This window comes from Calonectris borealis, chromosome 25 (assembly GCF_964195595.1).
Source record: "Calonectris borealis chromosome 25, bCalBor7.hap1.2, whole genome shotgun sequence".
Lineage (NCBI taxonomy): Eukaryota > Metazoa > Chordata > Aves > Procellariiformes > Procellariidae > Calonectris > Calonectris borealis.
Genome location: NC_134336.1, coordinates 8,151,818 through 8,179,481, shown reverse-complemented (window position 1 = coordinate 8,179,481; position 27,664 = coordinate 8,151,818). Strand labels below are relative to the sequence as shown.

The following is a 27,664-nucleotide window of genomic DNA, read 5'->3' as shown; positions in this document are numbered from 1 at the left end:
AAGAATTGCTTTTTAGTAGACTGTTTGTTTCCAGTACAATTAATTATTGGTCAAAGTATTTTTTGTACTCTGTCCATTTGAACTAGGGCCATAGTATGAACTCGGCCAGGAACCCGCTACATGTAGAACACTTGGCTTAGGAGGGTCCCCGCCATTATTGCTGTCCTGTTTGTCTGCTGCCCTGTAGCTCGATGTTTTGTACTTCACAGAGATTGTGCTGTTTCACCACTTCCACTTCTAGTTTGAGAGCTGAACAAAATATTGGAAATGCATCCTTACCTTTCCAGGCATCATCTTTCTCAGCAAGTTCAGTTTCGGAAAGGTCCGAACTGACGCTAGGAATCTGCTTCCAGCACTGTGCAGTGCAGCTGACCTGCAGTTAAAGTCCTGCAGCTCCTCACTGAACTGAGTGGTGCTTCCCCCCAACATCTGATTTCCAAACTAAAATCCCAGCTCTCAGGCTTAGACTTCTGTTAATCTCAGACCAGCTGGTCGCTTCCTGTAAAGGAAAAATAACTTCTCTTGATTAATAGTTAAGTTGCAATGGTCTGTATGTAAAATAAATTTTTACCCAAGTTACCAGGTTTTTTTTCTTGGAATTATTAAAAAATACAATTGCAAGGGTGTGAATTGAGTGCTGGCCACTGAAATGTTGCTGCTCTTCAGCGTGAACACTTCCCCTGGTAAGGATTTGCTGTCATGCTAATGACTTGAATTTTGAAGTGACAGTCCTGCAGAGTGGCACCCAGGAGGATGGGGATGCTGCCTCTTCCCTGGATGTTGCCTGGGCGGATGCAGGTGTGCCAGAATCTGTGCTGAAAACAGCTTGTTGCTGTGCCTTTGGGGAGCATGGATGGGTTGGGAGGACTTGGGCACCTGTTAGGAGTGTAGCTCCTCAGAGCTGTGGGATGAGCTCAAACTCATGAGTTTTGATTTTTAAAATCCTACTTTGTGTGTGTATTGTAAGTTTTTAAGAGATTCTCAAATGTTTAAAGGCATTCAAAATGGAGTATACTACAGATTCACATGTGCCTGGCAGACTCCTCTGGAGACCTTTCTGCAAACTCTTCCCATCTGTCCTGATGGCCATCCCCATACTTGGGTCCTGTGGGTAGCTGACTCCATGAAGATACTGCTTTTCTTCCTCCTCACTGCCATTAGCCAGCGCCTTTCACCTGGACTTGCTGTCTTATTTGCACTCATCTTCAAATGAGCGCAATCCTTTGTGCTGCTCTTTGTGTCTTGGGCATTGGTGAGGCCTCTCTTCAGAAAGATGGGTTCTGCTGCCCCTGAAGAGATGTCTCCATCTTCTGGTGTCTCCACTCTTTAAGTTTTAATTGCTTGCCTGCTGTTTCTGCCTGCTAGAGAGGAGCGACATGATTGAGTTGTTGTGTTATCAAATAGATTTCTGCAGGAAAAGCAGCTTTCAAGGAAGGTGATGCTTTCTGACAGGGCCTAGGACTTAGATGAATCTGCTGAAAGGTGGCTGGTCCTCTCCACTCACCTTAGTTTCTTCTTTTCCTTTCATGCACTGGTCTGTGTGACCAGATGTAAAGTGAAACATCCTTCCCTAATAAAACTAAGACATTTTGGTGTTTTATACATTAACTAGCTCTTAGAATAGTAGAATGCATTCCTATTTTCTGTGAAAACACAGGAATACAGTTTCTTTGCCTTATTTGTCCTGGTAGGTATAACCTGCTAGATAGATAGCTTGAGCTGAACCTCAAGGGGCAAAACATAGCTTAAAAAAATAATGTCGGTGATGTCTAGGTGGCACACAAGAGCCAAACAATAGCTATCAGCAGGCTAAGGTGGTCCAGCAGGTCTGGGAGACACTGAACTGTGCAGCATTGCTCTCTTCAGGCACTGAAATTCCTTTTTGTGGCAGAGCCTGATCCTCCATTAACTGGGAACACATTGGTAGGACACAACTTCCTTGTCAAGGCAATGGTTAGCCACATTTATTCTGGGGAAAATGTCAGTTAACTTTTGTGGTGCTGTCTCTCAGATGCAATCTCTTCTGCTTCCTGGGTGTAAGAAACAAGCAGTGCTGGGCAGCAGCTCAGGTGGTTAGAGTATTTCTAAGTGCAGTCTCTCGCCCAGGGGACATGCTGTCCCTCTGACTTGTCTGCCCCTTGTTCCCCTGTCAGCTTAGAGATCTGTCCCAGTCACTCTTGTTCAGAGTCTTTCCTTTTGATATTGAAATACTGGTCTTTCTAGTAGCATTTCCTCTCAGCTGGTGTGATGTCTTTGCTGACCGATGGTACTGACCTTTCAGATCTTTTCTTTTCATTTTTTTCAGGTAGCTCAGGATGAGTCCTGTGAGAACTTGAAATGCTTATAAGACCCATGTTATCCTTCTGCTTCTGCTTCTTAGAGATGTGTATGTTTATGAGAATTTGACCAGTGGAGAGGCTTACCACTGGGTCTTGAGGAGTGCAGCCTGTGGCCAAAGTCACCGAAGTACTAGTCTTACGGGCTTCTGCAGTTAGAGTAATTTTTTCCACTGGGTATGACTTGTTTGGGGCAGCAAAATGTGTGGCTTATAGCAATGCTGTTTCATTGTCAATTTAGTTGTTCCTGTTTTCTTTTCTTCCTGTCCTGCCTATGATATGCTTCTATGTCTGAATATGAAGTATTTCTCCTGTCTTATCTACTCAGCCAAGTCCTGTGAAGCTTCCCATCTGCCAGGTGGGCTTTAGCAGCAGTGAAATACCTGGCCCTTTGCTGGATATTTCTCTGCTCCACTGGAGGGAACCTGGGAGGTTAATTTTGATCCTTGTATTCAGGCTTTGTAAAAGCAAAGTGTTTTGAATTGCCTGGGTGGAAATAAATGAATGCACAACGTGGACCCCCACAGATGCAGGCTGGGCTGTGGCCTGGCCTCTGCAACGCATGCCAAAGCATTGGGATGGATTGAATGAAACGTTTAATTTCAAGAGGTAGAGATGTTGTAGAGGGAGAGAGCTCTAGGGCTCCTTCCTCCTTTGAGCTCTTTTTGGGTCAGTGGTCCTTGTAGACTAAAATATTTGTCCTCGATATGCAGGACAAGAAAATACATTGGTGGGAATAAAGAGTAATTTTTTTTTTCTTTCAGAAGGAGCTAGCTACAGAAGCATTTTTCAGTAGGGTCTTGGCTTGGTTTTCTGTGGAAATAACTTGTCCTCCATGTCCAGTTCCCACAGAATGTACACAGGGGTCTACCAGAGTCTGGCTCAGCTCCTTGCTGCTTTCTGGGAGTCCAGAGATCGCTCCTGAAGCTCTTGCTTCCCTTCTGAGGCAGGGAGGTTGCCTTCCCCTTCATATGCAGTTTGCAAGGGTGTCTCTTGTTCAGCTATAGTGGGATGGGAAAGGACCTTTGCAAGTTACTTGGGGAAACCGCAACAGGAACCTACGCACTTGCGGATTGAAGGGGACAGCGTGCAGGACCTTCCTGTGCTACTTTGTAGTCTAGGGATGAGAGCGGAGGATCCCCTGATCCTCCATGCACGTGTAGACAGGCCTAGGTCTAGATTTCACCAGATGTTCACCAGATTAGCTAGATTTCACCGGGTAGAAAAACTATTCAGTAAAGGCTAGACCAAGTTATGGCAGCTATAAAAAGCTTGGGTGATCAGTCAGAGATGAAATCTATTCTTGGTAAGACATAAACCAGTGTGTTTCTTACTGTTTATCTTAGTGTGGTGAACACAGTGATGTGCTCTAAATTAGCTACTGCTGCTCAGGAACCATTTCTTAGTCACTCAGCCACAGGGATTGTATAAAACAGAGTACTGTTGGCAAAGACAGAGTGTGAAATGGAAAATGCTGTCTTCCTCGCTACGAAGCTGCGTTGTGGCCATGCCTTACAGCTTTCGTGGATGCCCATTTATATACATGCTTTACTGCACAGCCTTTCAAAAGGAAACGAGCAATGGTACAGAGGAGAACCAGGGCATCAAAAGCTGCTCTTTTCCTGAACCTGAGAACAAGAGGTTATGGAGGAAAATCAGCAAGAAATGGTTTGAAAAGACACAGAAATGCTTTTCCTGCAGTGGATTGTAGAACTCAATATAGACTATTGTTGAGGTCAGAAGTTTCTAATTTTCATCCATGTATGTGTTCACACAAATACATGTCATCAAGCTATGTAAAGATCCCGGTATAACTGCTAGCTGAGGGAGTCTCTGCCCCATATTGGCAGATGCTGGCAGCATACGATGAGGGATGCATTGCACTGTGTTCGCTTTCTTCGTTGATCATCATCTGCTGGCTGCTGTTGGACATGAAGTACTGAGCTAGATGGCCTGCATCCAACATCACCATTCTTATGCTGTCTGTGTGGCTGGGTCTTTTCGCAGCTCTCCTCTTCCCCAAAAGATGCCATCTTTGTAAATGCATGGAAAAAAACCCTCTTTCTTCCACCCCTTCTCCTTGGGCACTAATGACTCTTTTGCTGTGTGCAATTTGTATTTCAGGAGTGTGACTAGTTCTGGGGGATTAACTACAGCCAGCGTGGTGTTGGATAGAGGGACCCAGGTGGGAGAGATCAAGGGCTTGTGCTCTCCTCTTCTTCCGGATGAGAGTTTCTTTTGCTAGTCTTTCTCTGCCCTCTTAAAACAACTGAAACTGGAGAGGAACTGTGAGAGGTTGGCCTTAATATAGGAAGTTTCCCTTAGAAAGAGTTGGGTGATTGCAGTGTGTTATCTAGAGCAAATGGGCTGTCTTGACTTCCTTTTCCTCTTGCAAGCTGCAATGTCAGCAAGACCTCCCCTGCTCGGGCAGCTGAGCCCTACGATTCACAAGCCGAAAAGGGACATTGTCGCTTGTCTTGTGCACCAGCACAGCGTGCCCGGGCCTGATGGTGTCTGGGGCTGCGTCAGCTGGGTTCAAAACCTCCTCGTTTTTGTTTTCCAGAACATCTGCTGGCAGTGCACCTCCTGCTCCGGGGGTAACTCAAGGTAGCTCCTTGAAAGGTAAAGCTCTCACAGCCCTGGCTTCGTGTTGTGCACAAAATGGGCAGATGTTTGGGAGTGCTGCTCCTCTAGGCTGGGCTCCTGTCTTTCCCGCTCTAATCTCAGCATAGCATTGAGCACCACACACACTTTCGGTATATCTAGGACGTAGCTGAGCTGCCTGACTCACGGTTGAGGCTCGGCAGCCTTCCTACTAGGAAGCCTCCCTGTCACGCCAGCCGGAGGGCTTCAGACTCCCAGGGCAAGAATGGACACGTACTTCGGGGCAATTAGGTCTTTCCATTGTAGCAGGAGATCTCTGCCTCAGCCTGTTCAGTGCCATTAAAATGGACTCTCCTAAATTGGCCTCCCTGGCCACCTGCTTCATTCATATTCCCTTTCTGGGATATTCAGTTGTTCTGCAGCAGCAGGGAAGTCCAGACGTAGCATTAATATTAACATTAAGGTGCAAAGTCCCCTGCTTCACAGCCACTACTGGTTTCTCTTTGAAGCAAACAAGGACATAACCTGAAAATAATCGATGGGATTTATGTGTCACCCATCTTCTCGGGTCCGGTCAAATTGCTTCCTTTTCAAAGGCCGACAGGCCCCGTCTGGGCACTTTTGTAACGGTTTTTCTGGGTGGAACGGGGTTTGCAGGAGTGCATTTTGATGACATGAAGAGCACCTGCAAAGGAAAATAACACTGGCACACATGCCAGTACGATTGTAGCAGTTCAAATCACAGAACTGAAATGTTTTGGGGGAGGACCTCTGTAGGTCTTCAATTTGACATTGTATTTGAAGTGGGGCTGTCAGTAATGGTAGGTGAGGTCAGCTGTGGCTTTATCTAGCCAAGTGGTAAGGATGAGACCCTTGGCCTCTCTGGGTTCCTGTCCCAGGGGTGCACAGCCCTTCTAGCAAAAACATTCCACCAATGTGCATCCTGACTGTCCTGCACCCCAGTTTGTGGCTGTTGCCCCTTGTCACACCATTTGCCACTACTGAGAAGAGTTTGCTTCTGTCCTCGTCGCGACTTCCCTTCCAACAGCTGCAGGTAGTGACCAGGTTGTTCCTCAGCCTCCCGGCTATCCCAGCCCGGCTCCCTTTGTAGGACGTGCCCCAGGGCTCAGACCGTGGTGGCAGCTCTCTGCCAGCCCCTCTCCGGTTCTCCACGTCCCTTTCGAGTTGCACACACTGTTTCAGGTGCAGCATCACCAGTACCAAGCAGAGGGGATATTAACTGTCCTCACTCTGTTGGCCACGCTCCTCCTAGCATAGTCTAGTTTTCCTTATTCGCAAGAGGACGCTGGCAACCTTCGCTGTTGAGAAAGGCCGTAACTTAGCTGCACGATAAACTGGTGCAGCTTTTCTGTTTGGTTGGGAAATTGGGGTATTTGCTGCAGCTCTGCATACTGCAGTTGGGTGTCTGGCAGGCCTAGATGGGGGGACTGCAGGACATGCAAACAGCCAGCTCCTTCTGATAGCGGTGCAGGTTGTGTGCCTGCTCTGATGTGTTTTCAACATGCTTTTGTGCACCGACCAGTTGTGATTGTCTGGCCCTTCAGGGCTGTCTCAGAAACCTCATGCCTCCTTCCTTGCAGAAACCAGTGCCAGTTCTTAACAGCAAAGAAAAACCAACAACTTTTCCTTGTTAAACAACCCACAGTGAATAAAGGGAGGCGACAGAAACACATGTGATTTCTTCTCATAACACGTGTGGCTCACTGGATGTTGTGCCCATGACCTAAGTGATGCCAGTGCCACAGTACGCGTCTGGGGAAATCCCATGTGAAACCTGAGTAAAGCAATGCCAGAGCTGCTGCCCTGGGACTGCGGCAGCAAGAGGGAGTGGGTCCCCCATGCATCCATCCACCCTTTCTTCCTGGGCTGAAGGAGCACAAGAAACGAGGGGGGTTTATAGTGCTGCAGAGAGGGCAAGGAAACCAGTTGCCACAGCCTGGAATATTTTTCTGGCTAATGTTTCCCCATACGGGACTCACACAGCAAAGCGGTCTAATCCTGATGCTTTGCCCTGCTGCAGCAAGTCTCCACCTCCAATGGAAGCATTTGAACAAGCACTCGCCGCTGTGCTCGCTCCCAGTCCCAGTATCTGGAAGGAAATGAGAAGCCCAGAGGACGGGCCTGCCGAAGGTGCTGGCCCCCCCTCGCCAAGCCCGGACTGCCTCTGCGACCCTGGCCAGGCTGGGGAGCACCCCTGCCCCGGAGCTGCTGCAGGGCAGGGCTACCCCATCTCAGGCCTGCGAGGCACAGGGTGACACGGGAGCGTGACAAGCCCCTGGCCAGCACAGAGCCTCCGCCGCTGTTTCCCCACCGCCGCCTGCTCGAGGAAGGGCCGCAGGAGTTGATGTCGAGCTCCAGGGCGCAGCCAGGGCACGTCCGAGCCGTGTTGCAAGTGCCAAGAGGGAAGTGAGTCACTCACCTGCCAGCGCGCCCTCCTTCCCGTCCCAGCCTCTTCCCAGGCAGGAGCACGCTGACGGCTCAGCCCTGCTGGTGGCTCCGCTTGCGGCAGGGACCTGGCGGGCTGGGTCTGCTGGGCCAGGTGCTCCGTGGCCCTGAGGTAAGAGACTCCTCTCCCTTCTGCTTGCTCTCCCAGGGTGCTGGTCTCCCTCCCCACGCTCCACAGGCTCCTTTTGTGTCTGGGTGTCTCGGGACACAGCTGGCGTCCCCCCCTGGGTCTCTGAGCTGTCGCATCTTAGACAGCTGCAGGGGTTTCAGGAGCTGTCCGTCCCCATCCAGGTGCGCTGGGAAGACACACGCTCGCTCCCCGCGCCCAGCAAGCAGAGACGAGGTGCGTCATGTCGGCATAAGTCAGGCTAGTGCTGCCGTTGCCTCTGGGGTCATGGGGATGGGGACCGCCTTCATCTGGGTCCTGTCCCACCCCTGGGTGGCAAGAACGATCCCGGCTTTGCTTGAACGCTGCAAAGCAAGGCGAGGAGCCCTGCCACGGACCTTCCTCCTGCAAGGAAGAGGAGGCAATGCTGGGAGGCTCTCAAGGAGCCCGGGTCCCTCATCCTGCTAGCGCATGGCCCCTGCCCTTGCACCTGCCAGGCTGGGGCAGGGGGACAGGGCAGGGGGCAGGGGGACAGGGCAGGGGGCAGGGGGACAGGGCAGGGGGCAGGGGGACAGGGCAGGGGGCAGGAGGTAACTTGCTGCAGTGTGGAGCAGAGTGACCCGGCCGTGGACAGCTCAGTGAAGGCAGCCTGGGGCTGCAGCATACAAATCCTGACGTGGTGGCCCACGGAGATCACCCCTCTGCCTGGTGTGGCAGGGCTGGACTTGGGCACCACCTGCCAAAACCAGCGGGAGTCTGACCTGCTCTCCGTTTCACCCGCTGCTGGCGAGGCAGCCCGGCTCCCAGCAGCGACATTTCCTGCCAGGCTGGGTTATTCCAGCGGCACCACAGCAAGCGTCAGATGCTGTGCCCCTGCCTTTGCAGCTGTCAAATGGCTACCAGGAAGCGTCGCTGCTCGCTGCCCCAGGAGGGGCTCTTGGCTGCTGAGGTGGATGTACTTCCCTGCCGAGCAATCCAAGCTCTGGGGCACATTCCTGCGGAGTTGGTAATAAGGTGGGGACATGTTGTGCTGGGCTCTGAAATGCTCGCAGGGGAAAGCTACAGAGTTTATTTAGTATTTCTTTCCTGCAACAAGCAAAAGGAAATTGTGCAGAGGGTGTGAGATGAGTAGTGGAAACTCACAGACAGTAATGCTTAGCGTCAGATCATCAGCCGCTCACGCTCGGAAGGAACTTCATGGCTTTTCAAAGACCCGTCCTGGCACTTGAGGACACATGCTGGTGTGGATCACCAGCGGCAGGGATCACACTCACCTGTGTGCTGGTCCTGCACACTGCATGGTCCACACAACTCTAAGCCTGGTGGCAGCGGCTGGTGCTTTCACAAGCTGGCATTTCCTCTTGTCCTCATTCACTGCTTTTGTCACTGAACAGGGCAGTCGACAGTGCATGCAGAGCCTGTCGGCTAAAATGCTGCTCCTCTGCACTCCACAGAGAGCTCCTCTCCACTAATACAGTGTGGTTTTGCTCTTGGAAAAAGTTCTCTGGATATTTGCTTATAATACTATATTTTCAAAACCAAAAGTTTCTGATATCTGGAAAATTTAGATGTGGTCATCAAAAGTGGGTATGTTATTAATGGGCTCCATCTCAGACGGAAACAACCCCAAGGAAACACGCCAGAGGCAGACAGTGTGTACAAGGAGGCAGTGTGCATCTTTCACGGCAGCGTGCGCTTGCCACGAGAGGGCTGATACGGTGCCAGAACCAAGGGGAACAGCCCAGTGCCTACCAACCAGCTTGTGTGAAGTTATCCCCAGAAAAGATGATTTGGAAGAGCTGCTCCAGGATCCAGTGTTCTGATATAACAACCTAAAGTACGAGTAGTGCTAGTTAACAGTATCGCATTGGGAATCAGTTCTAGTAAAAGCAGCTTATTTATTTTTTTATTAGATTGCAAGTTTGCTTGATAAAAGTAAGGACATATTCAAGATTTTTTTTTTAACTTGGCCTTGCATACATTCAGCGTTGTCAGACTTTGCATCCCCCGGGCTGGAAGAGTGGTAAATAACACTGAGGACAGGGCAGTCAAAAACTGCCAGGACCGCTTAGTAAGCCAGGCCACTGCAAACAAAATGCATCTTAATACTGGATTCAAAGTTACGCACTTGGAAACAGGCAGCGGTCCCAGGAGAGCAGGGGAACAGGGTCCCCAGGCTGGATGGGATGCGAGAGGGAGGAGGGCTGGCTGCAGGCGCTGTATGGGGGTAATGGGACCTGTCAACGCAAAACAGACACGAGGCAGTTCAGGAGGGAGGGGGGGATTATTCTAACCTTTCTCTGCTGCCTTGGTACTGGCAGCGCTGAACCTGGGTCCCCTTCTACTTTTCATGCTTTAAATGCAACAGCTGAAAATTGAGATTATGAGGAAGGGAACTCCCCAACTAATTGAGGTGGACAAGTGCAAGTCCGGCAAGAGGCCAGTCTACATGACCAAACAGTTGTTCAGAATGTTGCCCACATTTCTGTGAATCTCAATAGCTTGAGGCCTGACCTGAGCATTTGAAGCAAAGCGAAAAATGAAAAATGAGTAAATCTGGAGAGCGGTGAGGAGGCACTGGCTGGCACGGGTGTGGTCAGGTCCCAGCTCGGGGCAGTTAGAGATGTCCTGACACCAGTGTGAGTGCTTAAATCAGAAAACAAAGCTTGTGTCACTGCTAGAGCTTCCACCTATCAGGTCTCTTTGTGTCTTTTACCACTGAACTTGCTATGTTTTTGTTGTTTGGTTCTCTGGGTTTTACAAAAGATCTTTTTCGCTGAACTTTGGTGACGTGTGTGCCCCATCAGTGGCAGAGCAGAGGAAGGATGAAGATTTCTGGCAAGAGCTCCTCCCCAGCCCAAAACCTCCTGGGCTTTAATTTCCTCTAAGAACTTGGCTGCAGCAGGACAGCAAGCTTTGTTTGGCCGTTGCTATAGCCTTTGCAAGTGCTCCCCTTCCCTCTGTGACCAGACATCCTCACTGGCTGCTCTTCCCAAAGGCATGGACCGGCTGCCAGCCAACCTCATGAGCACGCTTTTATTTTGTTTTTAATTTAAGCTCCCAGAAGCAGTCTGGCAGGCATAACTGGGGCTCTGTCCGGTCCATGAAGGGTCAGGTTCCTCGGTCCATCTTTACAGCAGCTGATGGGGAAGGGGGAAGGAGATTGCTGCAGCCTCCATCCCAGCACAGATCTGTAGCACCACTGCAGGAGCCTCATCTCACCCTTCGGGTCACCCTGACGCGGCCTGACAGAGAGAGAGCCTGGCTGTTCCCTGGTGCCCTGCTCCACACAGCCAGCCCCCCGATGCAGCCCACCCTGCTGAGGCAGGGCAGGATAGAGCAGGGTCTCCCACCCCGCGCAGTGCTGTCGCTGCGGGGCTCCCTCACGCTGGGGGAGTTTGGGTCCTGCTCAGCTCAGGTGGCTTCCGAGTCCCTTGGACGCCCCATGCTGTTGCTGTGCAGCAGTTCAGGGAGTGTCCAGCTGTGGTGCCAGTTGTGGTCTCCATGCACCTCCGGGTGTTTTGAAGCTTCCCCCCAGCAGGGCCTGGAGCAGCAGGTTTGCACAGCAGTTTGCTGAGCACTTGCACAACACCCTGCCGGGCTGGAGCTTGGCTGCGGCTCTTGGTGGCTGCCAGGCACCCAGGGGCACAGCCCGCCTCTTGTGCACCCAGGGGCACAGCCTGCCTCTGCTCACCCCGGGGCACCACGCTGAAGCGCACGCCAAGTTCTTTCCTCTATAATGGACCTGGGAAAGGCCATCTGCACCCTCTGGAGAAGAGCCAGGGAAGAGCTGACCCAGGCAAAGAAGCCCAGATCAGTGCTGGGGCTTTGCCTGCCCCTGGCTGGGGATATCCAGCCACCAGCATGGACAGAGGGTCGGTTCTGGCACCACGCTGGCTGCACAGCCCATCACCTTGAGATGCCTGAGGCCAGGCAAGCCAAAAGTCAGTGTCTTGGCAAAGCAGCGTTGCTGCTGTCCACCTTGTCCCCTCTGTCAGTCTCTCCAGCTAATGAGGAGGTTGCTGTGTCCCAGCTCGGAGCCAGGGCTCACCAGCCCAACAGCAAAAGCATGACTTGAAGGTGTCCCAGCTCCTGGCTCTCGCAGAAGTTTGGCTGGTGCCCTCAACTGGTGTGGCCCAGGGGACACAACCCTTAGCTTGTTCCTGGTGGCTCTCCCAAGACATGACACCACACCATGGGGGTCTCTGGTGCTCCTCACAGCATGGACATGGCCAGGGCCTACCACAGGCTTTTTGCTGTAGATGGCATTTCATGAGAAGAGCCAGGAGAGACAGCTTTCTCAAGGGAGCACCAACGTGGACTGGCCTCTTCTGCTTCCACTTGGGCCTATGTTGTTCCTCAGCAGCCTTGTTGCAGGCTCAGGCACCTCTTTGTGCTGGTGATGGACTTTGTGGCTCTGTTCCTATGTATTTCACACTAAACCCAGGCACCAGACTCAGTGTTTCTGTTCCTGTAGGTGTCTGCAGGTGTGAGATTTGTGCAGGACATGGTGTAGGTGCTCCAAGCTCACATCTGCACTGTGTGCAGGTATAAGAGCAGTGTCTACATGAAAGGCAGGTTAACCATCAGCATGGGAGCTACAACTTGGGATTTACAGCTTAGTTGGGACCAATGTGTGTAGCTTTGCTTGTCACTGGTGTCTCCCCAAGCACCCTACCAATTTGCATTACTGTGATGAGTGGTTTTCAGGCTGCCACAAATAATGCCACAAAGAGGGGACAAGGTGGATGGTAGCAATGCTGCTCTGCTAAGACACTGACTTTTGGTTTGCCTGGCCTCAGGCATCTTGAGGTGGTCATGATGTGAAGATGGATGGGCCAGGTGAAGACCTGCCATGCTGTGGTGTCTCAGTGTCTGCTGAAGGTCCCTGAGATAAAAGGAGACTTGGGATGGCTGGATTCCTGGGTCTGTTTAGCCCCAACACAAGTGTGAAGGAGACTCTGCTAGGGAATGAGTCTGTCCATGGGATATATGAATTTCCTGGCACTTCCTTTCCTCAAAGTTATTAAGTGAAAGCTCTTCTGGCTTCTGCCATTCATCTGCTTGGAAGAAGGATGCTCAAATGCTGTCTAATCCCAGATCTAACCAGGGAGACAAAGTGGATTGCTATTCTGCCTTTAGAGGAAAATCCCAACTTTGACCTCGTTCAGGATCATCAGAAGCAGAGATACTTTGAAGAAACAGCTTTAAGGACTTTCCAGATCTTTGCTGTGGTTAATTGCCTTTCCTCTACAGCTTTTTTTATTTCTCATTTCCTTTGAGCTGATGTCACACATTTCCTCTTCTCTAGTGACTCTGCAGTCATGCTGCAGTTGCTCCCATTCTGGTGTCCTGTTCTTGAGAGCTGCCTGCATGGAGACCTTCCAGCCCCAGGTCAGAGAAAATAACACTTGGAAGAAGACCAAGCATCTTCAGTAAAACATCCATCACTGCTCTGCTAAAGCTGGTCATATCGTGCTGAATTCTTTTGACCTTGGTAAGCAGAAAATATACTTTATGAGTACTATTCCTCTTGCAATATACTTTTGCTGATGGCATAGCTTGTGTTAGCGTGGTCTTTGCACCTTGCAGCCATGAGCCAGTAAATCTTATTGGGAGAGCATGGCCCATGGGAGAGAGCGTAGACTGGGAGCAGAGTCCGCAGTTGCCCCAGCCACGCTCTGCTGTGCAGCTGGTTACTTCCACCTCTAGTTCTGCATACAATGGAGTTGATGATAGAAACCATTTGGGATTATTGGCTGGTGTACTAGTGTACAAGGTAGTGGCTTGGTCTACAGTTGCCAGGGATTTTGTTAATGCAGCGCAGCCTGCTGCAGCAGAGAATGGGACCCACACCCGCCAGCCTGCACCCTGACCACTGCGCCTGTTCTCCCTTCTGCTGGCACGGAGAATATTTACATGTTTTATACAAAGAGGAACCGCTTCAACAGGAGAGGCTGAGTGAGATCCTCCATACAGTACTCCAGAGTCTAAGGCTTAGGACATCTCACAAGTATATGGATGATGTAAGCTCAAGTTCCTCAGGCTGAAGAGGAAAGTGTGTATTGAGTAAATTTAGCGGGGAATGGTGCCATGCTCTCTTCTAGCTGTATTTTGTAGAATATCTGGCTTGATAAGTGAGAAAGGAAAAACAACCCTCTTGTGATTCCCTGAAGGACTTTGGCATTGGCACTGCACAGCCACTAATGCCAAGACAGATGAGCTCTACCAAGTGCTGTTGGGGCCAGGAGGCAGCACTGCCATCTCCCACAGCCCACCTTTGCCAGAGATTTCTAGCAGACTTAACAATGTAGAACACGTCCCTGCATTCATTTCTCCAGGTCAGAGTGCAGCCCTTAGCTCAAAGCCATCTTCTGTGCAGGGCTTTGCAGTGGAGGGGGATGGGCAGGTTTGCTCTCCCTTCCACCCCATCTGCTAAATCCGGCAGCTTATGGGCAAGCCTGGAGACCCCACCAGTAAAGTTCACCAGAGTTCCTGGGCAAAGTTTGGAGGCTGCCATGCCCATGTACAGCACCAGAAATGGAAGGGTAGATTGCCTTGCAGCACAATCTAAAGCGACTTTGTGAGTAACAGTTGTGCCTATGTATTGGATGTGGGCACTTCTCTCCTCTTCATGAATTCTGCTAGTGGGACGCATCACCTTTTTTTTTTTCCCCACTCTTGGTATATTCAGGTCTGGTGCTATAGTAATAGAGCACCTTTCATTGCAAAGATTCCAGCCCCAAGCACCAGAACTATTTGCTGAAATTGGCAGATAGTCAGAACAGTGGGTTTACGATGCAGATTTGAAAAAAACTTAAGTTCTCTAATGATCTTAGGTAATTAGGACTTGTTTTTTTTTCCTTATTCTAACATCGGAAGAGTGTATCAAACACAAAGCTCCCCACTAGTTTCTCTTGCCCCTGCACAGCCTCACCCCTTCCTTGAATGTCTGCATCGGCTAGGTGCCCTCCTGAGCCGAGAGATGCAAACCCTTCTAACTGGCCTATGTCCTTACCAGAGATGGTCCCTCAGCGGGTGGGAGAGCTGGGCTTAGACACAGACATTTATTTAAGGCCCTGTTGTGACAATTACCACTTTTCATGTATAGATGAGGGTGTGGAAACAGATCCATCACATGACCAGTAGGACTTGCCTTGGGTCCTGCATGAATCAAAGGCAGAACACGGAACAGAGTGTGGCCCCCTGCCTGCTCTGGGACCTCTCTGCAGGGCGGCAGGGAGTGACACATTACTCCTCAGCGATGTGTCAGACCTCTGTGGCCAGACCCCGAGGTGTCATAGCCCAGACTATCCTCACCTCCTGGCTACCACCACCTGAATCAGCTACCACCCTTTAGAGATCAGGGGGTTCTCAGCAGGGGGCAGAGATCAAGGTGAGAGAGGACAGATACATGTGTCATCTGGTCAACTACTAGTACTGCCACAGCTACTTGTTAATTCACATGGAACATGGCTAAAAGATTGAATTTAAAGACACTCGAACCCCAGAGCTGCACAGCATGCAGCAGCCTGTGAAGGTCCAAGGACAAGTTGTGGATATCTGTAGTTGTCATGTCCTTAGGGGACCTGTAAGGGGTGAGGAGGTGACTATTGCCTTCCTCTCCTAACAACTGGAAAGAAGTACCAAGGTGTTTGCAGAGTTTTCTGAAAAAAAGGGAGAGCTTTCTTGAGCTAGAGCTGACTTCCCCATTTGCAGAGGAAAATTGCAAATGTGTAAATGAGGAACCAAGAGCACATGGGCACAAAGAGAGACTCAACCCAGTGAGAGTGAGATGGGGGTTCATGCCACTATCTGCTGCTGGGGAATCACAGAATCATACAATGGTTTGGGTTGGAAGAGACCTTAAAGATCATCCAGTTCCAACCCCCCTGCCATGGGCAAGGACACCTTCCGCTAGACCAGGTTGCTCAAAGCCTCATCCAGCCTGCCCTCGAACACTTTCAGGGATGGAGCATCCACGACTTCTCTGGGCAACCTGTTCCAGTGCCTCACCACCCTCATAGTGAAGAATTTCTTCCTTATATCAAATCTAAATCTACCCTCTTTCAGTTTAAAGCCATTACCCCTTGTCCTATCACTACAGGCCCTTGTATGAAGTCCCTCTCCAGCTTTCTTGTAGGCCCCCTTCACGTACTGGAAGGCTGCAATAAGGTCTCCCCGAAGCCTTCTCTTCTCCAGGCTGAACAATCCCAACTCTCTTAGCCCCTCTTTATAGGAGAGGTGCTCCAGCCCTCTGATCATCTTCGTGGCCCTCCTCTGGACCCACTCCAACAGGTCCATGTTCTTCTTATGCTGGGGCCCCATAGCTGAACACAGTACTGCAGGTGGGGTCTCACAAGAGCAGAGTAGAGGGGCAGAATCACTCCCCTGGACCTGCTGGCTATGCTTCTTTTGATGCAGCCCAGGATATGGTTGGCTTTGGGTCATGTTGAGCTTCTCATCAACCAACACCCCCAAGTCCTTCTCTTCAGGGCTGCTCTCAACCCATTCTCCGCCCTGACTGTGCTTGGGACTGCCCTGACCCATGTGCAGAAGATCCAAAAAGTTTCGAGGCAGGAGGCTGCCTTCTCAGGAGGCAGCAGTCTTTGGAGGAAAATGCTTGTTGCCTGTGGGGCTGGCAGAGCGGAGGCAAGCACATTACAATGTGCAGCACCCAGCATTCCCATGAAAACTCGCACAAGAACTTTAGGCTTCGTGACTGGTGGTACAATTTACTCACTCTCAAGGAAAACCACCATGTTCTGCAAATTAGGTTAAAAACCCAGCAAGTTTACCATCAGCGAGCAACTCACTGTCCTTGCCGGTGGCTCTCAAACTCCTTTACCTGCATTAGTCAGTTATCTTCCCATGAAGGAAGAAGGAGAGAAAACCAAGCAGATCTGCAGGACTGTGTCACGGAGAGGTGAGTGCCTGCCCAGCATCAGACAGGGAGCTGGCGCCAGAGCCAAGAACAGGCATGTACGTCCTCTGGATGGTAAAAGCAGTAGGTTAAGGTGTACAGGAGATTAGACTGAATCCATGTAAATGCTTCTTTTGATGTATCCTGGGATGCATCAAAAGAAGGGTGGCCAGCAGGGGGAGGGAGGTGATTCTGCCCCTCTGCTCTGCTCTGGTGAGACCCCCCCTGCAGTGCGGCGTCCAGCTCTGGAGCCCTCAGCACAAGAAAGACATGGACCTGTTGGAGCGGGTCCAGAGGAGGCCATGAAAATGATAAGGGTGGGTGGAACGCTTCTCCTATGAGGAAAGGCTGAGAGAGTTGGGGTTGTTCAGCCTGGAGAAGAGAAGGCTCCGCGAAGACCTTATTGCAGCCTTCCAGTGCTTAAAGGGGGCTTATAAGAAAGATGGTGGCAAACTTTTTAGCAGGGCCTGTTGCGCCAGGACAAGGGGTAATAGTTTTAAACTAAAAGAGGGTAGATTTAGACTAGATATAAGGAAGAAATTTTTCACAATGAGGGTGGTGAAACCCTGGCACAGGTTGCCCAGAGAGGGGGTAGATGCCCCATCCCTGGAAACATTCAAGGTCAGGTTGGACGGGGCTCTGAGCAACCTGATCTGGTTGAAGATGTCGCTGCCCATGGCAGGGGTTTGGACTAGGTGACCTTTAAAGGTCCCTTCCAACCCAAACTATTCTATGATTCTAAATCTGAGACAAGAACATGTACAGTATTAGTGATACAGGAATTTGGTATGTCCAAACTGTAGGCAAGATTTGAAGAAATACTAACTGAGGCAGGGACTAACCTGGAGGTGTCTCTTTAGGGACAGTGTTTGTCAGCAGCCTCACCAGTGACACAGGAAAGTACAGAATTGCTGCTGCTGACACTTGCATTTGATGCAGAAATGGTAGGAGGAGGAGGGGAAAGGGAGCCAGATTGGTTTGATGACAACTTGAATTCAAAATGATGGCACAATAGACAACAGCCAGGATTTTAAGAGAGATAAACTGTAGTTGAAATCAACAATGTACCACAAAACATCACCCTTTAGGATTAGTGACTCATCTTTTACATCATTCACTGAGTAAAAAAATTGTCTGGTAGCCTATGAAGTGAATGTGAGATCCTACAGTGCCTGCAACTAAGAAAACAAATACAATCTTTACAAGTGTAAGAAGGAAAATGTCAGAAAACAACAAGTAGAGGGTGACTCTGGAAATGGCACTAGTGAGACATTTTTACCAGGTATTGTTTCACTTCTGGAATTTCCAGGTAAAAATAAATACAGGCAAGTTAGAAAGCATTAGGAACCACAGGGCAAAAAAAGAGACCCAGAAAACCTGTTTGCTTATAGTAAAGGATTAAGAAGCTTGAGAGGGAGCAGAGTAACAGATATTTTATCTAAGAACCCTCACGCAGAAAAGTCTTTTGAGATTAGAGATTAGTGATCTCAGATCCACACTGCAGCAAACAACGCTGGATGAAGACAAAAAGGCTAGTATGGTGTGGAAATGGTATCACAGAGAGGACCAAGGGGACAGGGCAGGTGTCTGTGACTGGAGCCAAGGCATGGAGCAGAACTCCTGTGATCACAGACAGCTGAAAATGAAAGGTGGGTTTTGGCTTAGCAATGGCACCATACCAATCAGCTCGTTTTATGCTTTATATTTTTAGGCAAGAAGAAAAGCTACGGCAGGAAATTCTGCTTCAGACGTGCCCACTCAGCACCACAATGTCTGGAAAGGGTAAAGGTGGTGCTGACGGTAGTGCTGATTCCTACATTTTATGTCACATAGACTCTGAGTTTCGCTACAACCTCTTCACTGTTTTCTACAGCATCATTTTCATTCTGGGCTTTGTTGCCAACTGCTGTGTGCTCTGGATTTTCAGCCGTATTTACCCCACCAAGAAACTCAACGAAATCAAGATATTCATGGTGAACCTGACAGTAGCTGACCTGCTTTTCTTGGTTACGATGCCAATGTGGATTGTTTACTATCACCACCATGGAGACTGGATCATGCCTGAGTTCCTCTGTAATGTGGCTGGCTGTTTGTTTTTCGTTAACACCTACTCTTCTGTTGCCTTTCTGATGGTCATCACATACAACCGTTACCAAGCTGTGACTAATCCCATTAAAGCTGCTCAGTTTACCACCCAGAGAAGGGGTATCTACTTATCAGCAGCTATCTGGATCATAATAGTGGGCAGCTCTTTGTATTACCTTTTTGACAAGAATACTAATCAGGAGAAAATCGATTCGAAGAATTTCACGCGATGCTTTGAGGGCTATGACTCTTCTGGCAGTGTTTCAGCTGTTCTCGCCATTCATGTCATCATCTGCATCCTCTTCTATATCATTTTCCTTTTTATACTAGGCTGGAACATCATCATTATCAGGACCCTGTTCTCCAAATCAGTGCAGCCACGGAAGAGTGCTCACGTCAAGCAAAGGGCGCTCTGGATGGTTTGCACAGTGCTGGCTGTGTTCATCATAAGCTTTGTACCTCACCACATAGTGCACCTGCCCTGGACCCTGACTGTTCTGGAGCAGTGGAAGAAGGAAAACTGTCAGTTGCGCCAACGACTCAATGATGCTCACCAGGTGACTTTGTGCCTCTTGAGTATGAACTGTGTGTTGGACCCAATCATCTACTGCTTCCTCACCAAGAAGTTCCAGAAGCATCTTTCAGAAAACCTGAAAAGCATGAAAGGGAGTCGCAAGTGCTCCAGGCAAACTACAGACACAGTGATTGAGGGCACCATTCACCAAGAGGATGCCATCAGGATCTAGGTCAGCTCTGTTCTGATTGCAGACTGAGATGCGTGAATTAGTCACTCATCTTTTCTCAAGAAGACGCACTGAGGAACACAACAGAGGACCAGGATATTACATTTCCTTTTTCCCATTAGAAAGAAGAATGGACGCTCATTTCTTCTATCCCATGCAACTGGCAGAACTGGAACCTGTAATAATCTGGCAGAAAAGGACCCTCTGTCTGAGCTGATGTTCTCACGGGCACTGAGCACAGCTGAGACGATCTGCTTTTACATGAAAGAAATGTGTCACTGAGTCTCTGCAGTGAGCAGCTAGAAGCTAAGTGCACTGAAGTTATCCATTGTGTCAGCCCAGATAGCACCATCCCTGGTGCTTTGCCTGCCCAGCTCTCATGAAGAATCCAGTATCAGAGCTGTTAGAGACTTCTAAAAGACCTGGAAGAACAGACTGAGTTGCTAGCATCATCAAGTGACTTTTCTGAGAAGCTTGCATGGTTCTGTGAAGAGTCTGAGCTGAAGAAGCTCTTGAGTGGCTAGAAGGGACGTAGCCCAAGGAGGTCCTGAAATGCCATCAAAGAAAAGATCTGCACCTCTGATCCCTTCTTACCTACTCACATGGTCTGCTGGGGTCCATACTTGACAGATGTCTGGGAGTAGCTATTACCAACCTTTGCCTTTGCTCCCAGCTCTTGAATCATTCAAATAGCTGGACTAGTAGGCAAGAAGAGAAATTGGCAGTGCCTTAGCCCCCATCCCCCGATGAGCATTATGTCCAGAGGGGACTATTGTCTGCCCTGGCTTCTTGTATGATAGCAGAACTGGCAAACCAGTGGCCTCTTGCACTCAGTTCAGTAATTTTTGGCTGACTGCCTGTGTCTGTGGAAATCCAATCTCACTTTGGAGGCTCCAGATAACAGAAGATTATTGTCAGCATGGGCATTATGATAATAAGAAAAAAAGCTTAAAATGCTTCAGTATCTTTGTCTTATTTATTTAAATTAGGGTTGTAGCAAGCAACTGTATATTTTTCCTCCCCTCAGCCTTCTATTTCTGCTACGAAGAAATGAAGCTGACTAGTTCTTGATATCCTACCACAAGTGAAGTATTAGGTCAGCTCATGGCCACTTTCTTAGTAAATTACTGTACGATACAGTACACTTGACAGCTATGTAATTCATGCACTCCGACAAGACTGGAGACTCCTCACTCAGGGCTGGCTGCACTCAGTTGGGGCCCAGGGCAAAGTGATTTTCCGGGGCTGCTGAGTTCTGTTACCAATCATGAGACATTCGAGGTTCCTTTTCTGACCCAAATTGCTCAATCCAGGAAATTGGGCAGGGAAGGAAAGGGAACTTACTTGTTTTCACAACAGTTTTTGGTTCCCTAAACTACATAGGAGAGTCTGGTTGATGACAGGAAAAGTGTATCTGACCTGTGATACTCATTATTCATATGCAAGGACAGCAGTCTTCCTACACCCACCAGAGAATGTGAAAGATAAGCTTAAGTCTTTCCAAAGACAGGACCAACGTTTGTATCAGACTTTGCCTATATTCAGTGGAAATACGGGTCCTTCAGGTGTATCTCCTGAAGATCCTCAGGCAGCTTTGATGCTTACTTGCGCAAATGAGCAAAAGAACCAAGACGTTTCTTTTTCTAATGCCATTTGCCAGGGCCAGACACATACTCCAGGCCCAGTGCCAGGCAGAGGAAAGAATCTGATCACAACGTGAATGCATTTCTCTCCTGGTCCTAGACTCTGCTCCAGTAATGGCCACCCATAAAGAATATCTGCTGGCACCTCTTAGCAGAGGGATAATTCCCTGACTATGTCCCTCAGCCATGTTCAAAGCTTTGCCCTGAATCTGCAGTCATCTGAGCCACAGCACACAGCAAGGGGGGCAATTTCTGTAATTTAAAAGCCTAAATCCGCTTGCTGGAGCAACCTGCCTCTGTATTTCAGCCCTCCCCAGATGGCATGTTCTGGCTGAGGAGCTCTTGCAGCTGGCAGACAGGGCTGCCTTTTCCCTCTCCTCTTTTCCCCTTGCCACCCGATGCGATAGTGGAGCTCTCTTGCTCCACAGCCCCTACAGCACTGAACAGATGGAGTTTGGCAACTCTTAGAGGAAATGGAAAGGGATTTTACGTGAAGATCTGGTAAATGTGTGATCTTCTATTGATTCCTGGAAAGCTTGCAACAGAGTTTACTGTTTAGGCTACTTACTGTGGGTAAATAACATGCTTTACTCCACAGAAGACAGCTGTAAGGCCAGTGTGGGCTCAGAGAACAAATGTAAACTTGCATTTAAGGAAAAGGGTAAAAAGCCCCGAGGAAACTTCAGGAGGATATGTTGCAGCAATTAAGTCAGTAACAATGTGTTTCTGAAAACCAGTCTGAGCTTCTACTTCTGTTCCTGGAATTCCTTTCTCGGTTTTACCACAACGTTGCGTTACTTTGCTGTACTTTGCAATAAAATGGATCCTCAAAGTTCTTTTAAATAAAGTGTGTTCTGTTTTGCCCTTTAACTTCTCCCACCTTCTCATCTTTCTATATTTATACTCAAGGGAAAAGCCTCGGTACCACGCTGACACAGCTCGATTTTCATGTTGTATTACTTCTGTTAAAATCACCAAGAGACGTCTTGGGAGAGGTGAAATTAAAGGCTCAGCAAGTTTTGGTCTGCTAAAAGGGAAGGGGAAAGAAGTAATTTCAGAGGGAAACAAGTTCTGAAAAATCTGCTAGAGCTCTCCAAAACCCAATCAGACAAAAAACCCCAAACCCTCTGACCTGCACACATGGGAAATTTTCTAGACACCCCATCACGCGGCTTTGACACTCCGGCTGAGAAGCGACAAACTATTTTAAGTCACTTGCACTACACCACCTGCAGCAGAAAGAGAGCGGACCAGAGCGACGACCCTATAAACGTAACAAACACCAAACCCCAAAGCAAGGCAGCAGCGGTGACTCCCGGCCACGCCGGGGCCGCTGAAGCCCCGTTCACCCGCTCTCACACGGCGCCCGGCGCTGGCGGGACCGGTACTCGTTGCAATGCGGTCGCGCTCGGCCCTGCCACGGCGGGCTGCGGCCCTCGGCCGCCTCTCGGCCCGACCCCTCGGCCGGTCCCTCCGCCGCGCTCCGGGACGGGGCTGAGGCGCCGCCGCGGCCGCCTTCGGGTCGGCGTCGTCACTTCCGTCGCCGAGCGCTCTGCTTCCGGGCGGCGCTGCGGCGGGCGGGGGCGAGTAGGCGCGGAGCCGCCGCTGCCATGTCCGCTGCGGGACGCGCTCCCGGGCCCGGCTCCGGAGCCGCCTCTCGGTAAGAGCCCGCCGAGGGAGGCCCGGCCGCGCCGCTGCGGGGAGGGCGGCGCGTGGCCTCCCCCGCCCTGAGCGCGCTTCCCCCCGCGGAGCCCCCGGCGCCGCTCCCCCGCCTCGGGCCGCGCCGGGGCCCAGCGGGCCCGAGCCCGTCGGCCGCGGGGGCGCAGGCGGAGGCGGCGGCGACGACGCGTGTGTAAAGTGCGTGCTCCCGCCCCCGCCCCGAACGTAGGCCCGAGGAGGCGTCGAGGAGCGCCGCAGGCAGGGCGGGAGCGGCGGTGCTGGGGGAGACCCCAGGGCTGGCCGCCCCGGAGACCGCCGCCCCCGGCGCACGGCGAGGTGTTCCCAGCAGTCCTGGTGCCTCAGCCGCCGCCGCCGCTGGTGGTGCTTGGAGGGGCTGGGAACAGCCAAAAGGTGCAGAAAGACACTGACTGACTCCCGTAGCTCAGGTAACGAGGAGTGGTTTGTGCGAGGTGACCGGGAGAAGAACTCCGGGTAGTTGGGGATGTGCCCAGGGCTTGGTGGGTTGTTCACAGGGCCAGCAGCAGTGGGGAGCTTCAGCTCAGGGCAGCCCTGCTCAAACTGTCTTGGCTTTGCAAGGAGGTGGTTAAACATATCTGCACTTCTTAGTCGTTGGGTGGGTTTAGTTGCTCATACTGGAGCTTGTGCAGACAGGTCCAAGAGGATGTGTTTGGGCTTGGCAGGGCCGTGGTCAGTTGGGCTTCACAAGCTGTGCTGGACCCAGATTGGCTCTGCTGGATGTTCCTGGTTCTGGGAATGCTGCACAGAGTTGCTGAAGCTTTATGTGGAGCCAGCTCAAGCACAGCATGCCTTATTAGTTTGGTTTCTGCACTGCATGGTGTGACTAAATTGTTTCCAGACTAGAGCTAGTCCTTGGTGCAACATAGCTGTAGTAAATCAGATGGAGCATCATACAAAGAAGTCTTGGTGGACTTTGCTTTCAGTATGGAGCTAGCTCTACTTCTGCTTCTCTGATGCACTTAATCTGTAGTGTAGTAACTTCCAACTGGTAATTAGAAGTCAACCATACTGATTACAATAAGATTTTTACGATTATCATTATCTGCCTTTATTGTTTGATTTCCTTCAATTTTGTCTGTTCCTGATTACCTTAAATTCATGATACTGAGTAAGATAGGTTTTGTTGAGAATCATGGCAATGATTCAAGTCACTGTTTTCATAAGCAGCTTTTAAAAATGCATGAAGATAGTGGCTTCCTCAACCTGCAAAACTACTGACCTATCATACTGTACCTATCATGTTTTGGTTTTTTCTCTGTACCTATCATGTTTTGGGTTTTTTCTCATCACCTCATGGTGCGATACTTCTTACTTGTGCAGTTCTGCAATCTGATTTTTGCCACTCAAACAGTGATACGCAGGTACATTCTTGTTGCTCTATGTCTAAAAGGTAGCTGAGGTTAAGGTCTAGCAGTTCACAAGCCATCAGAATTACTGCACAGTGTCTTTCTGCAGCTTTCGCCTCCCTCTCAGCTCTTCCATGCAACCTTAGCAGCAGTTATGGCACCTTGGTAACTGTACTGTTGGGTTGTGTGACAAATTTGATTGAAAAACTGTCACTTCCCCATCACAGATGTATGCAATAGCTGTAATAATTCCCGAGTAATTGATGACTTTGGAAGCATTTATAGCCTCTCAAAATTTGCCCTGTAAATATCCAAATGTTGAATGAGTTTTGAATTGAATATGTCGGAGTACACTTTATTAAACGGGTTTCGATGTTTTGTGTTAATGGGTTGGAGTACCTCTACAGCAGATTAACGTACAATTTCCTAGCTTTCATGTACCAAAGGGTGGTTATATATGACTAAACGTAAAACTGCATAAAATATACTGAAATATTTTAATTGAATGAAAAGCCTAGCAAGTAGCGTGTTCCCGTGTGCAAGTCATGTTATGCATAAAGATTCAAGCCATTGTGGACATGAGTAACTCGGTGCCTGTATTCTTAGTTATCAGAAGTAGGTTTTTTTTCTTCCCTCCCCACAAGTCTGTGCTCTTTTTTTTGCGGAAAGGTGCTCCTAGAAAATGGATGCTTGTTAAAACTTGTACTGGGTCTGTAAAACCCTGTGATCATGGTGTGTGAGCTGTCAGGATGGAGATCTACAGGAAACCTTTGAGGCCTTAAATGGAATCGTGTCAGGATTTAACAACTGGTATTTTCTATATGATCTCGCATCCAGCAGTGTCTACAGACAACCCACCTACAAACAGCATTGTCTCTTGCAGCTGCTCCTGAGTGTTTTTGTCACCTAAACCATGACTAGTGGCCCACTGGTTAGTCGTAAGTTGAGGGAGGTCTTTTTCAGCTTTTTCTTGCTTTGTCTTATCCTTAATTTATTCTCTTTCTTTCATCCTAATTTGTCTGGAAGTTTTTCTTCAATTGGTTAAAGGGCAGCAAAACAAGCATCTCTTCAGCAGTGGCCCCTCTCTAGCAGTGATTCAAGGATAGTTCATGCAGTTGCTATGACTGGAGGCACTCCAGTACCTGAGGGTGTATCTTCAAATCCCGTCTTCCTTCTTGCAGCCACCTCTAGAGCTTCAGTAAAGGTGATGCTGCAAGGGGTCAGATCTCCTCCTAATGTGTTACCCAAACCTGATGTTTAGGAGAGTGCTGTGGGCAGAAGACACAGCATGTCATAGCAGGCTCTTCAGTGTATGGTGTCATTTTGATCCACACCACACTAGTCACTGCTGTCTTGTCTTTTCCAGGTTGTCACTGATCAGTCCCGTAACTGGGCAATATAACTAGAAAACAAGCTTTGTATTTAGAAAGATAATTTAGTATTGTGATGAAGCTGATTTGGAACTTTTTCCATCTCTTAGATAAACTCTTGGGGTTAAAGGTATGGCTAGTCTAATTTCAGAAGTGATTGAACAGTTCTTCAGTTCAGCAGAAGATGAGTTGAGACCTGTCTACAGAGCTGTTCTCACATCCCAAGAGCTTCCTTTAAGCCTTGAAGTTTGCGTTGTTTGTGTTTGAATACTGACAGTCCTGTTTCTCTGAGAGTTACCAGCTGGAACATAACATAAAGTGTATGGCAGCTTTAAACCTTGGGTGATAGTTCGTATTTCTCTAAATATCGTACTATCATATGTAATTCCATTTTGAAGATTTTACAAATCAGCCTTATATTAATGTCTTTTCTGTGACCATTTTTTTGCCCTATTCTATTTGAGAGAGCTTAAGAAATTCTCCTAAATATGGTTTAAAATGATCAGGGTAGAAAAATGCATATTTTTGGATAATTTGAAGAAGCAGGTGATTGATTATTCTTCAGAGCAGAAAAGAAAGTGGCAGCTGTTTTCAAAACCACATGGAAGTATTCTGAAGTAGGCTCGACCACTGTTTTCCTATCAAAATTTCCCCATGCTGCTTTTTTGGTAAAGGCATAGTTGTTCTCATATACCTGTTGGGGAAAATACTGCCACAGAAAACAACCTGTTTGGTTCAAAGCTTTGAAGTTTAGCCTAGAAGTCCGGTCCCGTGTGCAATATGTCTGATGTTTTGTTCAATACCTTTGTAAGAGCTCTTGAAATTTCAGAAGCTGTTGCCTTGATTGTTCTGTGTACTTTAAATTCCCATTTCCTGTCCATCCAGAACTTCTGGGGTATAGGGAGGGCAGCTGGCCTTTCTAGAAGATAAAGGGACTCAAAGCTAACAGGGACTTCTTTTTTTTTTTTCTTGGCTGGTATTCTGGAGAAATATAAAGTCATACGAGGTTTAATTCTTCTTTTTCTACTGTATCAATTTTTTTTTCTATCTAGTAGTTAGCTCTCATGACAAGCCTGCTGCTACGTTGACCTTTCTGGATATGAGGAAAAATTCATTCTTCTGGCTTAAAAAAAAAAGGAAGTTACAAAATACTCCCTCTTGCCTGACCTGAAGAAAGCCAAAAAATCCCCATGAGTCAATGATACCACTGCTCTCAGCATTTTAAAGTAAGATAGCAAAAGTAGTTTGACAATTCTTTGAATTATTAATCTGTGTAGTAGCTTTCCAGGACCTAAAGAATTTAACTTTATGCTGAAGCAAAAACAGCACTAAGTTGTCGAGTAAGTTTCTCTTTTTTGTGGGTGCTGTTATAAAAAACATATGTAATTGCTCTTTACTGAAAGTGTTAGTTCTTGCTGAACTACTACCAGAATCCAGTGTATGTCATGCAGCTTCTTTTTTCAGTGAGGGAAGTAAAAAGTGGACTAGTTCAAGAGAGTTTTTGACAGACTCCATCAGTCAAAGGTAACAGCCCTTTGGGGAATTTCTTGATGTTGGCAGATTTTGGAGCTAAAAGGCAGCAGAAAATACTGTGGACTGTTCTTTCTCAAAGGTTGCCTATTGCATATGGTAAGCAAGAAGATACTAATTCCTTGGGCTCTTGTTCAGCCTGAAGGCATGTGTCATCCTGCTGGTTCTGCCAAAACTTCCGTGGTATTAGTCACTCTCCCGGGCCCCTGGCTTCCCTGGGGATGGGCACATGGTCACAGGGGACACAGCTACCAGGGCTCCAAGAGCTGTGAAAATGAGTTGTGCCTGCATTCCTTGCCTGTCCCGTTGTCAAATAGAACTGATTGTAACTTAAAAGAGTGTAGGGTTAAACAGTCTTTGATTACAACTGCAGTAGTTCGCATAATGTGGTTCACTTTGCAACTGGTGTCAGCTAAAATTAAAATGCACAATGTTATCACTTGCCACAACTCAACTAATTACAAATATTTTAGTAAAACAATGATCTGGTCATTCGTCTGTCTGCATTCATTTTGCGTTCTAGATTTTCTGCAATCATCAGAGACTTCAGAACATATAGCACTATTTTTGCTAGGATTTATTTGTTGTCTGGTTAGGGATTAATTCTCAATGACAAGATCTGAAGGAAATATATTTATATCAATGAAGATATCTTCTGGTCTTGTTTATTTCCTCCTGGAATCAAGCAATACTTGCACATACCAGAAGGTTAGAGGACTTAGTTTACATGATGGCTCAAGCAGTGTAATTCATTCTCTTTGTTTTGTTTTGTTTGTTTTTTAAGTATTGACCAGAGGAAAACACACACACACTG

At 48.6% G+C, this 27,664-nt stretch overlaps 2 protein-coding genes across 7 annotated transcripts in view; both read left to right on the top strand.

Moving 5' to 3' along the window:
- Positions 1 to 4,932: 4,932 nt before the first annotated feature.
- Positions 4,933 to 21,793, top strand: PTAFR (platelet activating factor receptor). 2 transcript variants are annotated; one of them, XM_075173792.1, is made up of 3 exons: positions 4,933 to 7,518; positions 12,824 to 13,009; positions 18,147 to 21,793. In XM_075173792.1, the coding sequence occupies exon 3, from the start codon at positions 18,205 to 18,207 to the stop codon at positions 19,264 to 19,266; it is 1,062 nt and encodes a 353-aa protein (XP_075029893.1). In that variant the 5' UTR covers positions 4,933 to 7,518; positions 12,824 to 13,009; positions 18,147 to 18,204; the 3' UTR covers positions 19,267 to 21,793. The 2 variants fall into 2 exon arrangements, with proteins under 2 accessions (XP_075029893.1, XP_075029894.1); XM_075173793.1 differs by lacking the exon at positions 4,933 to 7,518 and having other exon boundaries at positions 11,816 to 13,009.
- A 663-nt stretch (positions 21,794 to 22,456) lies between these two features.
- EYA3 (EYA transcriptional coactivator and phosphatase 3) overlaps positions 22,457 to 27,664 on the top strand; it is a 60,870-nt gene continuing 55,662 nt past the window's right edge. For 2 of the 5 annotated variants that reach the window (XM_075173788.1, XM_075173783.1), the window contains exon 1: positions 22,457 to 22,566. The gene's annotated coding sequence lies outside the window, so the exon portion shown is untranslated. Of the gene's footprint in view, positions 22,567 to 22,698; positions 23,012 to 27,664 lie in introns of those variants that run through there. The other 3 variants (XM_075173785.1, XM_075173784.1, XM_075173789.1) reach the window with 3 other exon arrangements.